We start from the raw sequence: 12669 nt of genomic DNA, 5'->3' as shown, positions 1-12669 counted from the left end.
CCAGGGACCTTTCCAAAAGTTTTTTTTCATCTCAGAAACACCTCTGGATGTACTAGCTCCAACTTCTTGTGTGTGTGTGCCCGTTGATCAGTCTTGGACCTTGAAGTTCTCTTTCTGGTGGCAATGAGAGCTGAAAATCAGGAACTGCAAAAAGACTGTGAGGATTTGAGCAGTGCAAATGTGAGGTTGGCTTTGTGATGTGGAAATCTCTAAACCTAAGAGATGGTCTCAAAAGGTATTTCAGACAGACATGTCTGGTCATCACGTTAAATCTGTTTGACCAGCTGGGAATATTTATTCCTCAGAAGACTTTATCCTCTAAAGGCTTAAGCCCAAGCAACTGATGTAATTTTTCCCCAAGGTCAAGACTATTGCATCAGGGGTTTTGGTGCCTCATTAGAGGGATGGGCACTGGAGGTTACATTTTGTTTATAGAGATGGAGCTTAGGCAAACGCAGCCCCTATCACCCCAGCACTGCTGCCTGCTCTGCTATTCACCTTGTTCACTCCTGGTTGCTCAGATTGCATGAACCCTAGCATGGAAATCATATGGAAATACCAGTCTAAATACAGTCAAAGCCTACATGACCATCCTTTTTTTTTTTTTCCTCCAAAAGAACAGCATGTTCAGTAGCAAATGGAGCAAAACAATTCACTCCTGGCTTTTTATCCCACTACCAAAAACCCAAGTGTAGTTTTATTTCACCCTGGTGCTGGGGTGGCTCTGCCCTCCCTGGCAAGGGCAGGCTTGTGTCAGTGTGATGGTGAGAGCAGCTGTTGATGTTTTCTCCCTCTCCTGTTCTCTCCCTTCCTGTCACCCCATGCTTGACCCCCAGATCTTCAGCCAGGCGGACACGTCCCTCAAGCGCTGGGTGCTGGAATTTGCTGCCAGGAGGAAGAAGGCAGAAGTTAGGAATGGGATCATCAGGAATGACAGCTTGTGGGATAAGCTTTTCTTTAATAAAATACAGGTAAGGAATTAAAGAAGTGAGTCTAAAGTCAGAGAACTCTATTTTTTCCTAGCAGTGGCCAATTTTCCTTCAAGTCAGCATAGGTGACTCTCCTGATGGTGAGCTGCTACTCACTAGTGAGTGGCAGCCTGGAAAATGGGATAGAAAAAGGAAGTATTTGCAGTTATGTGTGCCACATTTCTTTATACAGATATTTTTAAACCCCAACCTGCTGGGGACATGGGACTGTCACCATCCTACCACAAATGGTTTTTAATTTGGGCAGCATTCTTACTGAGGAATCCCCCTCCTGTGGGGGACAGTTATTGTTTAAAAAACATTTCACTTCTGTTAGGGATAGTTTTCTAGAAGGGGAAGGGGGAAACACAAAGCAGCTTTTGCTACATCCCTCCTTCAGCAGCACCCAGGAATCAGCTCTGCAGGATGCTGCCTGCTTTGCCTGGCTCTCAGGTACAAGCTGTGCCCCTGCAGAGGAGGGATGTGATGAGCAGGCACTTGCCCTCTGCCAGGTGGGGGGATTGTGGCCTCTGATTGCTGCTGTCACCTCCTTTGCTTATTTGGGTCCCTAAAAGTTCTGCCCCATGGAGAAGGGGTAGGGGAAAAGGGTTGAATCCATCCCGGAATGAAAGTCAGGAAGGAGGTCAGGAAAGGAGGAGGATGATCAAAAGAGACCTTGCTCCAAAGTTTTCTGAAAAATCTTTATATTGATACAATTGGATTCAATTGGATTTAGGGCTTTGGCATTTTCAAAACTGTTTTGGTTTTTTTTCCCCTAATGGGAGAAGAATAAGAGGTAGAGAAAAATGCACAAATAAATCCTGATTTAACCACAGGGGAAAGAGATCAGAATGCCCTGCTGTGGGCCATAAAAAACTAAAAAGAAGAAAAGATTAAAGTGGCTTGAAAGTTACTTTCCAGGTCCTGTACTGCTCCAGGGGGCTCTGATTACTTCATTTTTTTAATGGGATAACTTATCTGGAGACTTGCCACTTTATTTTTAACTAAAGAAACTGACTGTGCTTTTCATCTGTGGATTAATTGTCCTCAGTGTGCAAAGAGAGCAGGGTTCAGAGACACAAGAAAGCCAGGCTGCATATTGATTCTGGGGCTGGCAAGACTGGCAGACTCGATCAGAAGTTGTTTGCTTTTGTGCTGGGTTTTCTTTTTACTTTTAGAATAAGAAAAAGGAAATGAAGAGGGGGGGAAAACGTGGTAAAAAGCGACAGAGGAATTGGTGTGATGCCCTCCACAAATATTTGAAGGTCATCTGCCTTAAAAAGGGAACAGTGTGATTTTAGATGGCAAGCTCACTAAAAACAACGAGCTCCAAATAATCTGGAGGAGGAAAGAACCTGGTTTTAGCTTCCAGTTCCCAGATGTGCTTCCACGGGAGTTGAGATGAGCTCATCCTGCTGGGGACACGGGGCTCTCACCATCCTACCTCAGATGGCTTTTAATTTGGGCAGTATTCTTACTGAGGAATTCCCCTGCTGTGGGGAAGAGTTGTTGTTTAGAAAATTAGCTAAGGAAATATTCAGGACCAGTTTAGATTTCCATCTGTTCTGGAGAGGGTATTTTTTTCAAGGTACTGAGTGATGTTTTCATGGCACCGTACAGGACGTGTATGTGTACCTAGATACAGGACGTGTATGTGTTCCTCTAGATTGAGGAATTAGGAAGAAATTCTTTAATTTGAGGGTGCTGAGCCCCCTGGCTCAGGTTGCCCAAGGAATTTGTGGCTTCCCCATCCCTGGAAGTGTCTCAGGTCAGGTTGGACGGGGCTTGGAGCAACCTGGGCTGTGGGAGGTGTCCCTGCCTTTGGTCGGGTGGAACGAGATGATCTTCAAGGTTCTTCAACCCAAACCATTCCATGATTCTGTGATTCTGTGGATGCTGTGTAAAAGCAGTACCCTTGGATGCTGCTGGTTTTGCCATCATTAGTAACCTGTGATGCTTTTTTTGTTTGTTTTTCTCAAGGCAAGTCTTGGTGGCTGCGTTCGCATGATCGTAACCGGCGCTGCCCCGGCTTCTCCGACCGTCCTGGGCTTCCTCCGTGCTGCCCTGGGGTGCCAGGTGGGCTCATTTGGACCTCTTCATTTACTGGCAGCTCAGAAAAACCCTGCTGTTAAGAAAGGAGATGGGTCAGGATCTGAGAACTGCATTTCTGACAGCTTTGGCAGGCAGCTACCCCCCCCTGTAAAAACAAAGACTCATCCCACCTGCCTCTCAGCACTTAATTGAGTATGTGCAATTAAAGGAGCTTCATTAGGTGAGGTTTATTCTATGTAGAAGTAGAGGAGAGAGTCTGCAGGTGGCAATTTCACCCACTGAAGATGTCTGCTGTGTTGTTTGTCATTGATTAGGAAGCAAAAAGTCCTCATTCAAGAGCCTAAAATTAACACGGGGGGAAAAAAAAGAAATTAAAAAGTGTATTTTTAAAATATCCCCCAAAACACCTTCACTAATCAATTTATTTCCTAAAGTAAGATAGTTTTTGACTCAGAAGCCAAGCTCTGAACTTTGATTTTCTCATTATCTTCACCTCTGCAGAGCAATGATAGATTTATAGGGATGTAAATGAAATTATTCTGTGCACAAAGAGGCAGGGAAAGTGTCCCTGTGTTAGTGTGTGCCTGTGTGCTGCAGCTGGCAGGGTCAGCTCACAGGAGTGTGCAGTGCAAGGCAACCCTCAGAGTTGTATTCCATAAAACTGAAACTATTTATACTTAAAAATGTCATTTTAAAGTCATCTGTTTCTGTGTCAGATTTATGAAGGTTATGGCCAAACAGAGTGCACGGCTGGATGCACCTTTACAACCCCAGGGGACTGGACATCAGGTAAGTATTTTCTTCCAGGGTTTCCAAAAAGAAAAGAAATGCACAATTCTTTAGAAAATTCTGGCCTGGAACATTGCAGGGTGTTAGGCAACAGTCACCACCCTGCTCAGACATGATGTTTCTGAAAGCATCCCTGGATTTCCAGAAGAAATACACAGAGTGCAGGTGTTGGGCACGTTTGGCTGGGGAGGTTTGGAGTTGTCCCTTGAGCTGTTACCTGTGAAATTCTGATTGCTGCACTCCTGGCTCTGTGAGTCCTCCCTAGAGGTTGGAGCTGAATTGAGAAGAATGTGTTTTAGAATGAAAGTCTGGAGCAAGAGAAAGATGAATTCATTGATGTACTTGGTGAGCAAAGTGAGGCTTTGAATACAGATCCATTGCTACCCAATACTTTATTTATTTCTAGTACTTCATATACATTTTATGTGTGGCACCAAGCAAGATTCAGAGAATACATTCAAGTACTGTGGTTTAATTTCTTCTCAGGATGATTCATCAGTGTTTATAAAAACATTTGAAATGGTGTCATCCTCATTGAGAGCAGGACTAGCAGGAAATCTGGACATCAGATATTCCTGGGGCTGCTCAGTTAAACATTTATTTGCAACCCACATTTTCCATAGCTGGAGAAGAGGAGATGTTTTCTTCTCCCAGCACCACTGTGTGGTTTTCTTCAAACCCAAACCCAGCCCTTTACAGGTAGTGGTTTGTCCTGGGACTTGCTACCCACTGGGCAAAGCATCACTTTTATAATGAATTCAGCTTCAAAAAGAGTTCAGTCTCTTGCAGGTGAGGGAGATGGGGTCTGGTTTTCAACAGGCTTCAAAATTTATCTATATATAAATAGAAGGTTTGGGTGTTTAGGCTTAATAATGCAAATCCTTAAATGAGGAAATAATTCCTGCACACAGACACAGCTCCTGCAAGACCATCCAGTGTACCTACAACTCTGCAAGCAATTAAAACTATGATGTTGATTATTCTTTGCAGAATAGAGATGACAAGTGACTCAATGACTTTGATTTCCAGGTCATGTAGGAGCCCCTTTGCCCTGTAACTTAATCAGATTGAAGGATGTGGAAGAGCTGAATTATTTTGCTGCCAAAGGAGAAGGAGAGGTAGCAAATCACATTTTTATATCAGAATCTCGCTAGTTAATGCTTAGTTATTACTTGGTTAATTAACTTAAGTAATGAATTACTTAATTACTAAGTAGTTATAGGAACATTTTACCTTTGTAAGGTGCATGGGTGCAGATGTGTCACATCCTACACTCAGGAGAGGGAAATGGCAATTCAGCAGCAGAACAGGAAAGCAGTGATTGTGGCAGAACTTCCATCTAAGGCTGAACTAATTAGCTCAGCTAAGAAGAGCTGAATTGCTGTGATTTCTACATTCTTGTTAGTTCTATTTGTGTATAAATTAAACTCATTTCAATAACTTTGTTGTTTTCAGCTGCTAGCTGAATGCAAACTTCAAGCAAATGGTTTTGCAGTCCCTACCCCATATTTCCACTAGTTTGCAAAAAAACCAACAAAGCCATAGGTAGTTTTATAACACAAGATATTGGAGTTTCATGGAGCACAGCCATTAAGTCAGCCCTGAAAATATTTCAATGATTAGTGCATTACTATTTAGCTTGTTAGTATTTCCAGCAGAATAATAAGATGATTTATCAGCAACTCTGATTCTTTTGCAGATATGTGTGAAAGGACCAAATGTTTTTAAAGGTTATCTGAAAGATGAAGAGAAAACTGCTGAAGCACTGGACCAGGAGGGCTGGCTCCACACTGGAGACATTGGGAAATGGTTACCTGTGAGTACTGGGGAGATGTTTAGTTCTGACATAATTTGTATTATCCCATGGACATTTTCAAGTACTGAACTCAAACCTCCCAGCAGATCTCTCTTTACAAAGCATTAACTTGAAGTTTTGCAGAATTAAGGTGACAGGTCAGTGAAGCAGCTTCTGGCGATTTAGAGAGCTCTGTTAGAAGCCAGCTGCTTCCTGAGTCTCTGTGGTTAAAGGATTTCTCAGGAAATTCTCATTTCTTTCTCCTGACAGAACGGGACACTTAAAATTATTGATCGGAAAAAGCACATTTTTAAACTTGCTCAGGGAGAATACATTGCACCAGAGAAGATAGAAAATATCTACATCCGCAGTGACCCTGTTGCCCAGATCTATGTCCATGGAGACAGCCTGCAGGTAAAAACTTCAGAAAATATTTCTTTATTCTTTGTGAGACAGAGAGCTGGGCAGGAAGAAGGGGGAAGCACGGGAGGATCACACCACGTTACAGCCCTGATGGCCCCCTGGAGCTGAGCTGCCAGGGTGACCCTAAGCAGCTTGGAGGATGTTGTCACCAAAGATTAAGCCTTTAAGTTTGTCTCAGTGTCACCCTTGGTTCTCTAAAGCTCTGCTTTGCCTGCTGCAAGCTTGATGAAGGCAAAGCCACCACTGCTCCACCACCATGACCTACACAGTTTGACCAATCTTGGTATAATTTCAAGTATAATTCCATTGATGTCCAAGCAGAAGACAAACACAGCTAAAGCCATCATTGCTAAATGCAGTAACAGTTGCAGGGAATAACTTTTTAATGAGGTGGAGGGGGTTTTTTTTTTGTATTTTAAATTTTATTTTTAATTTTTCTCACAGAGAGCCATGGCTTTAAACTGGAAAAGGGAAAATTGAGGTTAAATATTAGGAAGAAATTCTTCACTTTGAGGGTGCTGAGCCCCTGGCCCAGGTTTCCCAGGGAAATTGTGGCTGCTCCATCCCTGGAAGTGTCTCAACCCAGGTTGGATGGGGCTTGGAGCAACCTGGGCTGGGGGGAGCTGGAACTGTGGGAGCTTTAAGGTCCTTTCACAGCCAAACCAGTCTGGGATTCTGTGCTGATTTTATCTGAGGAAAAGGCCCAGACACCAAAATACACTTCACTGGGGCATGATAGGAAATTCCTGACATAATTAAACAAGAAGCAGTAAACATGCAGCAAACTCAGCTGGTTTATGTATTCATTTAAATGCCTGCAACTCTTCTTCTCCTTCACCTCCAGGCCTTTCTGGTGGGAATTGTGGTGCCTGATTCTGAAGTTATGCCAGGCTGGGCAAAGAAAAGAGGGTTTGATGGAACATACTCAGAACTCTGTAAAAATAAGGTTTGTTTTTCTGTCTATTTGCTGTACAGACATTTTTTTCCCACTCTAACATGACCTAGTTAGAGTAGGTGGCCATTAATAATGATCTCAGTGACAAGAGTTATTTCCTCACTCAGAATTAAGCAGGGTTGACCTGGATACAGTGATGTGCTGAATGATGGGACAGAGCTCTGCAAATTCCGCCCCCTGGGTGGTCTGGCTTGGAGAAAACAAGAGGAGCTTGGGTTTATTTATGTGTCTTAAATGAGGATTCCAGCTTTATTTACACCTGCTCCCTAATACTGAGTAGCTGGGTTGTGAACTGCTGAATCATGCAGCTGGTGGCTGGGGGAAATGCCTGGCAAATGGGTGAAGGATTGAAGCATCTAAATCATACAGATTGAAGAAAAGAACCTCAGTGGTCATGCTGAGCAAAGAGTGAGCATCACTGCACTTCAGTTTAATGTTTGTTTAATTGGATGTTTGCTCATTATGTGCTCAGGAGGCACCTGAACTCTTCACACAGAAATGTGATATTTTTTTGAGGGGGGAACATTCCTGCCTGGAAAGCTGACTCTGATATAATGAGGGATTTCTGTGTTTTACCCCAGGAACTGAAGCAAGCAATAATGGCAGACATGGTCAGGCTGGGGAAGGAGAGTGGCCTTCATTCCTTTGAGCAGGTAAAATGAACCCATGAATAAATGCTTCACTCTGATCAGGCAGGAGATTTGCCCACTGGTACTGAGCAGGGACTTGGCAGCACTGGTGCTCTTGCTGAGTGTCCTCTTTGCAGCTGCAAGCAGTGTTTTCTGAGAGCTTTTTAGCTAAAGTTGTGTTTGTTCCTGTGCAAACATACAGGTGCTGGGATTCTGCCTTGAAATCTGAGTTAAATTTAATGAAAGTTTTGAGTGCAGAGGTAAAAATCCAATGCAGGGACATTCTGGATAATCTCCAGGCTGACAACTAGGGGTCAGAGATAAGTATCTGGAGGACTCTGATGCTTTTGCCACTGGAAGCACTGCCAAGAAACTGGGTCACTAATTACCATCCTTACAGCTGACCTGGGAAATGCTGCTGGTTTATTTACTCTCAGCCTGGGCACTGATTTTTTTTCTGGTGCATGTGTAAATATTTCCACACCAGAGCTACAGAAGGAGAGATCTGAAATCAGCCATGGGTTACACAGCATTAAAAAACCCAGTAAAAAAGAATCCACCATGATTTAAAATGTCAAATGTTTATTTCTGCTAATATAGCAAACACCTTATTCACTATATATAACTAGCAGGGAGCTTTTTGCTTTTGTTAAGGATGTTTCTGGGTGGCAATTCTAATCAATAATTCACCATATCTGAGTGCAGCAGAAGCACCATTAGACATAACCCTGTTAGTCTTAATTTTTCAGTTACATATGCAAATGAAACAACAGTAAAAAGAAATTAATTTTAAAATTAACATCAGTATAAAACATGGTTTTTAGTGCACACAAATGTCTGTGGTAGTCAGTCTGGTTTGCTCCTGCCATGGTTTTCACAGTGTGAAATATCCTCAACCTATTCTTCCAGCAATTTGCAATTAAAAAACTCGTTAAGGCAGTGAGGAAAGGAGAGCTGTCTGAAAATTAAGAATAAATGTTTCACACTGCAAGAGTAAGGAGGCTGAAAAATTCCATTTCTCTTGCAATATGGAAACTTAAAACCAAACTTAGAGCCAGAAAATGCAAATGTGGGACCACCCCCTGTGTATGGAGGAGCAACCCTGTAGCATCCCACTCCTTGTCTGCATCCTGAGCTGGGATCTCTGGTGTTGAAGTGACAGCTCTGGCTCCATCACCAGCAGCTTCCATGGGGCTGGCTCTGAAAGGCAGGGCAGCAAGCAGGGGGAGCATTAATTAATTAATAGCATGAACAGTGATTTTTGGGAAGGAGGACAAAAGGGGAGGAATTCACCATAATGCTAAGGGGGGGAAAATTGCATCACATATCCACAGGGAATTTAAAAATTGATTCTCAGTCTGTATTCCTGTAACTCCTTGTCTAACATCACTGCAGACCAGTCTGGTTGGGGGAAATCACAAGAGCAGCAGATGGCTGGGGAATTTTGTCTTAAATCTGTGGGTTCTGAGCAGTCACACAGCAGTTTTCTGCTTTCTCCCTCACCAGCACTCCCAGAACTGCACTGGAAGGAAAAGCTCCCTCCCATCTGTGCTGCCAGGCTCCCTGTGGTGCTCAGACAGCCCCCCCAACAAGGGCAGCCTTGGAAAATCCCCATTTGCCTAGGATGAATGATTTTATATCATTTTAATTACCTAGGAACACACCATCAATTCTGCTTTAATGACGACCAGCACATGGCCTCTCTCTGCAAGCCTCTCTCAGGGCCTGCAAAGCTTGGTGATAATTTGGGCAGACTCAATTAGTGGTGCTTATTTTCTTTTTGCAGTTTGGTTAAGGTGATTTTTCTTCTCCTGACTCCCTGCCCCTTTCCCTCCCTTCCCCAGTCTTTCCAAGGATGTGAAGCTCTGCAGTTCCAGCACCACATAGGGTGACATTAGGGTCCCTTGCCCTTGCTGTGTTTGGGCTTCATCCCAAAAAACAGGTTTCTGTGCTCATCCTCTCCTCTGAGAGGATTTCCCAGCTGGCAGGGAGCAGGGAATGAATCATTGAGGGATGGTGGAGGATTTAGTGGCACCTTGGAAAACTTGGACAGCAGAGGAAAATCCTGGGGATCTGGCAGAAGGGTTCCCTGGGCTGCAGGCACAGGCAGAGGTAACAGAGGTGTAGGAAGTTAGTGTGATGCCTGTAGGGTTTTTTTGCTATAAATATATCCCTTTTTTATTTCAGGTCAAGGCCATTTACATTCACTCTGATATGTTCTCAGTACAGAATGGTTTGTTGACGCCAACACTAAAGGCCAAGAGGCCAGAACTAAGAGATTACTTCAAAAAACAAATAGAAGAGCTCTATTCAAGCATCTCCATCTGAAGCCACGGGAAGAATGTTCTGAATAATGGACTTTGTAGCAATATTAGAATAATACTCAAAAGTACAGAGCCAGAATGACACAGCTGAAATGGATAAGCCTCTGAATCTTACATCTGAGCCTTGCATTGTTCTAGGATTTCACCACTAACCATAATTTTCCTTCTTTTTGTCCATCAGGTGTGATACAGTTTATTTTTTACTCTATGTACACAGTAGGGCACTACTCAGAAGTCTGCTAAATGGCCACAAAATAGACAGACCTGTCAGTCTATGACCAACTAAATTATGGGAACTGACCTTATTAATAATAACTACAAGCAGTTCTAATCAAAATAGGGAAAACTTCAGGTGTGTCTGTTGACATTTGATTGTATATAACCTGACACATTAGAAACTAAAGCTGTTGATAATTCAGTAATGTGGTCTACCTCAAACAATCAGTGATTGATGGTGGAAGGGTTTTCCCTGAGCTGACTCTCCCAGCTGGATATTGGTTTATATATTAAGTGATAGTTTTTATACTCTCCAGGACACAAATACCTTGATTGGATTTAATCATTAATGACCTAACTAAAAACCAGAATAGAAGCAGGAAGGAATCTCCTGCTATCCCTACTTAATAGTTGTATTATTATTATATGACACCTGAGGGATTAATAAGATTCCCCGGAGAGGTCGGGAAGCGATAGGATGGAATTCCCTCTCTTTCCTTTCCATCCCAACTCCCTTTACCCATGGCATGCTGATTTTACATGAGGGCTTTCTTCAGCCCAGTCCACTCCTGGACACCTGAACTCCTCCAAGTGAGGAGGCTGTAAAAGCATCTCTGGCTCTCTGGGAGTTCACCTTCAATCCACGCGCTCCCGGTCTCTAATTTATTCCTTGACATGCTGCTAATTCCCCCTAACCCAGCTGGACTAACTCCCTTTTGGGGACAGAGCTGAGGAAATGGAGCATGAGGTGCCCAAGCTGGGATTGTGGATGGCCAGGGCTTAGCAAAGCAAGTTGGGCTGGGAGAAAGGCCAGGCTGTGGAGGGAATCCTTCAGCTGGCTGCTTCCAAGGGGAAGAATTGCTGCTCCAGAAAGCCCGTGGGGATGGATGGGTGAAAGGCTGGGATAGGCAGTGCTGTTGCCAGGTGGCACTGGAGATGGTTGCAGAGAAGCCTGCTGAGAAAACACCTCTGCATCCAGACGTCTGGAATCTCCCTTCCCAGCATCATCACTTCCAGCAGCCTCTCGGGAATGGAAAAGCCAAGGAGTCTGGATGAAACCTGAGGCTTCACAACCAGCTGCAGCCATCAGAAAGGGGACAGATCCCACGTGGAACAGGAACAGGCTCTGGAGCTCTCTCCTGATACAAAGTATGGTAGAAAACAGTGAGAAAACTGTCACGTCGAGTCGCTGGAATACTGGGACTGTCACTGGCTTCCTTCTGCTAAACAGGGTCCTAAATATCTATCTGTATTTTAATAGCTGCTCTTTGTTGCACCAGTGTGTACTAGCATGGAGCTGTGCCTGCTAGATCTTTGCTAGGACAGTGAAAGCACACTTATTTTTCTCTCTTAAACTGGAATCTACTGTAGACTCTTGAAGGTAAAAGTTGAAATTTTTAAGCTAACTCATCTCCCCCCTCCGAAATCCCTCTGCATGTGTCACAACGGAATAAACAGCATTCATGAGTTAGCCTTCCCCAAAGACTGACTGATTGCAGTCATTTCAGGACAAAAGGATACAAAGGAAGCTCTATCAGTGAGCAGCACCACTCACATGAAGAACACAGCCATTGGATTGAGCAAACGGGGAAGGATTTGGCCGACTCCCTTCCCGCACCTCATCCGACTCCAGTGCCCGAAGCGAGGGAGCAATCCCTCTGCTGCCCTCCCATGGGACTGCACATTCCTTCTTCACCAACCTACACAGCAGCAGCATCCCTGGGGAGTCTGTGTCTGCAGGAATTACTGCAGGAAATCTGGCTCTTTAGGTCAAGCCACAAAGGGTTTTCATCCTGGGGGAGCCTCATTCTGTGTCAGCCAGAGGACAGTCACAGCAGGCTTCAGGAATCATCCTGCCTGGTTTAATGCAACAAGACTTTTAAAAGAAATGAAAAAAAATAACACAAGCCATTCTTCTTTCACGGATCTTTTTTCTGCCAGGTGAATTTGATTTAGTTTTCTCCTAAGATCACTTCAGTTTACCAGACTTTTAGACACCTGCACCTCTGTAACAGCATAAAAGATCCCAGCGTGAGTTTATTTATGGCTCGAGTGTTACCTGTGTAAAGCTAAATAATGCATCTTTTGGTATTTGATGCAAAGTGCCAGGTGCACTAGAGCCAGAGATATGAACACTAAAAAAGAAAAAAAAAAATACAGACTTGGCCATATGAAGATGATGGAAAACTTGGGAGAAATTGTGGTGTCAGAGCAGAAGGGTGAATGATTTCACAACCTGTGAAAAGCTGTAGAAATAAACTAAAAGCTCTCATTAATACTCCCTTCTGTAATCGGATTTTCCTCTGCAGGTCTCACTGCAAATGTAACAATTCTGCAAGAGATTAAAATTTTAAAAAGAACCTAAAAAGTGCCTAATGTGTGAGCTAGGCACAAACATCTTTCTCTTCAAATTCCAAGAGAATTCATTTGGCACTGAGCTTCCTTAGACTGAAATATTCCTTGTGATCATCAAGGGAAAAAAAAAACAAACCACAAACAACCCCAGGGCTGCCCAATA

At 43.6% G+C, this 12669-nt stretch overlaps 1 protein-coding gene across 2 annotated transcripts in view; it reads left to right on the top strand.

Annotated features, from left to right (window-relative positions):
• Window positions 1-12287, top strand: part of ACSL6 (acyl-CoA synthetase long chain family member 6) — a 38831-nt gene extending 26544 nt beyond the window's left edge. For both annotated transcript variants that reach the window (XM_008495468.2, XM_008495467.2), the window contains exons 13-21: window positions 837-971; window positions 2949-3044; window positions 3737-3809; window positions 4839-4927; window positions 5509-5625; window positions 5875-6018; window positions 6872-6973; window positions 7564-7635; window positions 9799-12287. In XM_008495468.2, coding sequence (XP_008493690.1) covers window positions 837-971; window positions 2949-3044; window positions 3737-3809; window positions 4839-4927; window positions 5509-5625; window positions 5875-6018; window positions 6872-6973; window positions 7564-7635; window positions 9799-9939 — 969 coding nt within the window. In that variant the 3' untranslated portion in view covers window positions 9940-12287. The remainder of the gene's footprint in view (window positions 1-836; window positions 972-2948; window positions 3045-3736; window positions 3810-4838; window positions 4928-5508; window positions 5626-5874; window positions 6019-6871; window positions 6974-7563; window positions 7636-9798) is intronic.
• Window positions 12288-12669: the final 382 nt, after the last annotated feature.

Source organism: Calypte anna, chromosome 13, assembly GCF_003957555.1.
Source record: "Calypte anna isolate BGI_N300 chromosome 13, bCalAnn1_v1.p, whole genome shotgun sequence".
In the NCBI taxonomy this organism is placed as follows: Eukaryota; Metazoa; Chordata; class Aves; order Apodiformes; family Trochilidae; genus Calypte; species Calypte anna.
Note: the sequence above shows the minus strand (reverse complement) of the source record. Positions and strands in the feature narration are given on the sequence as shown.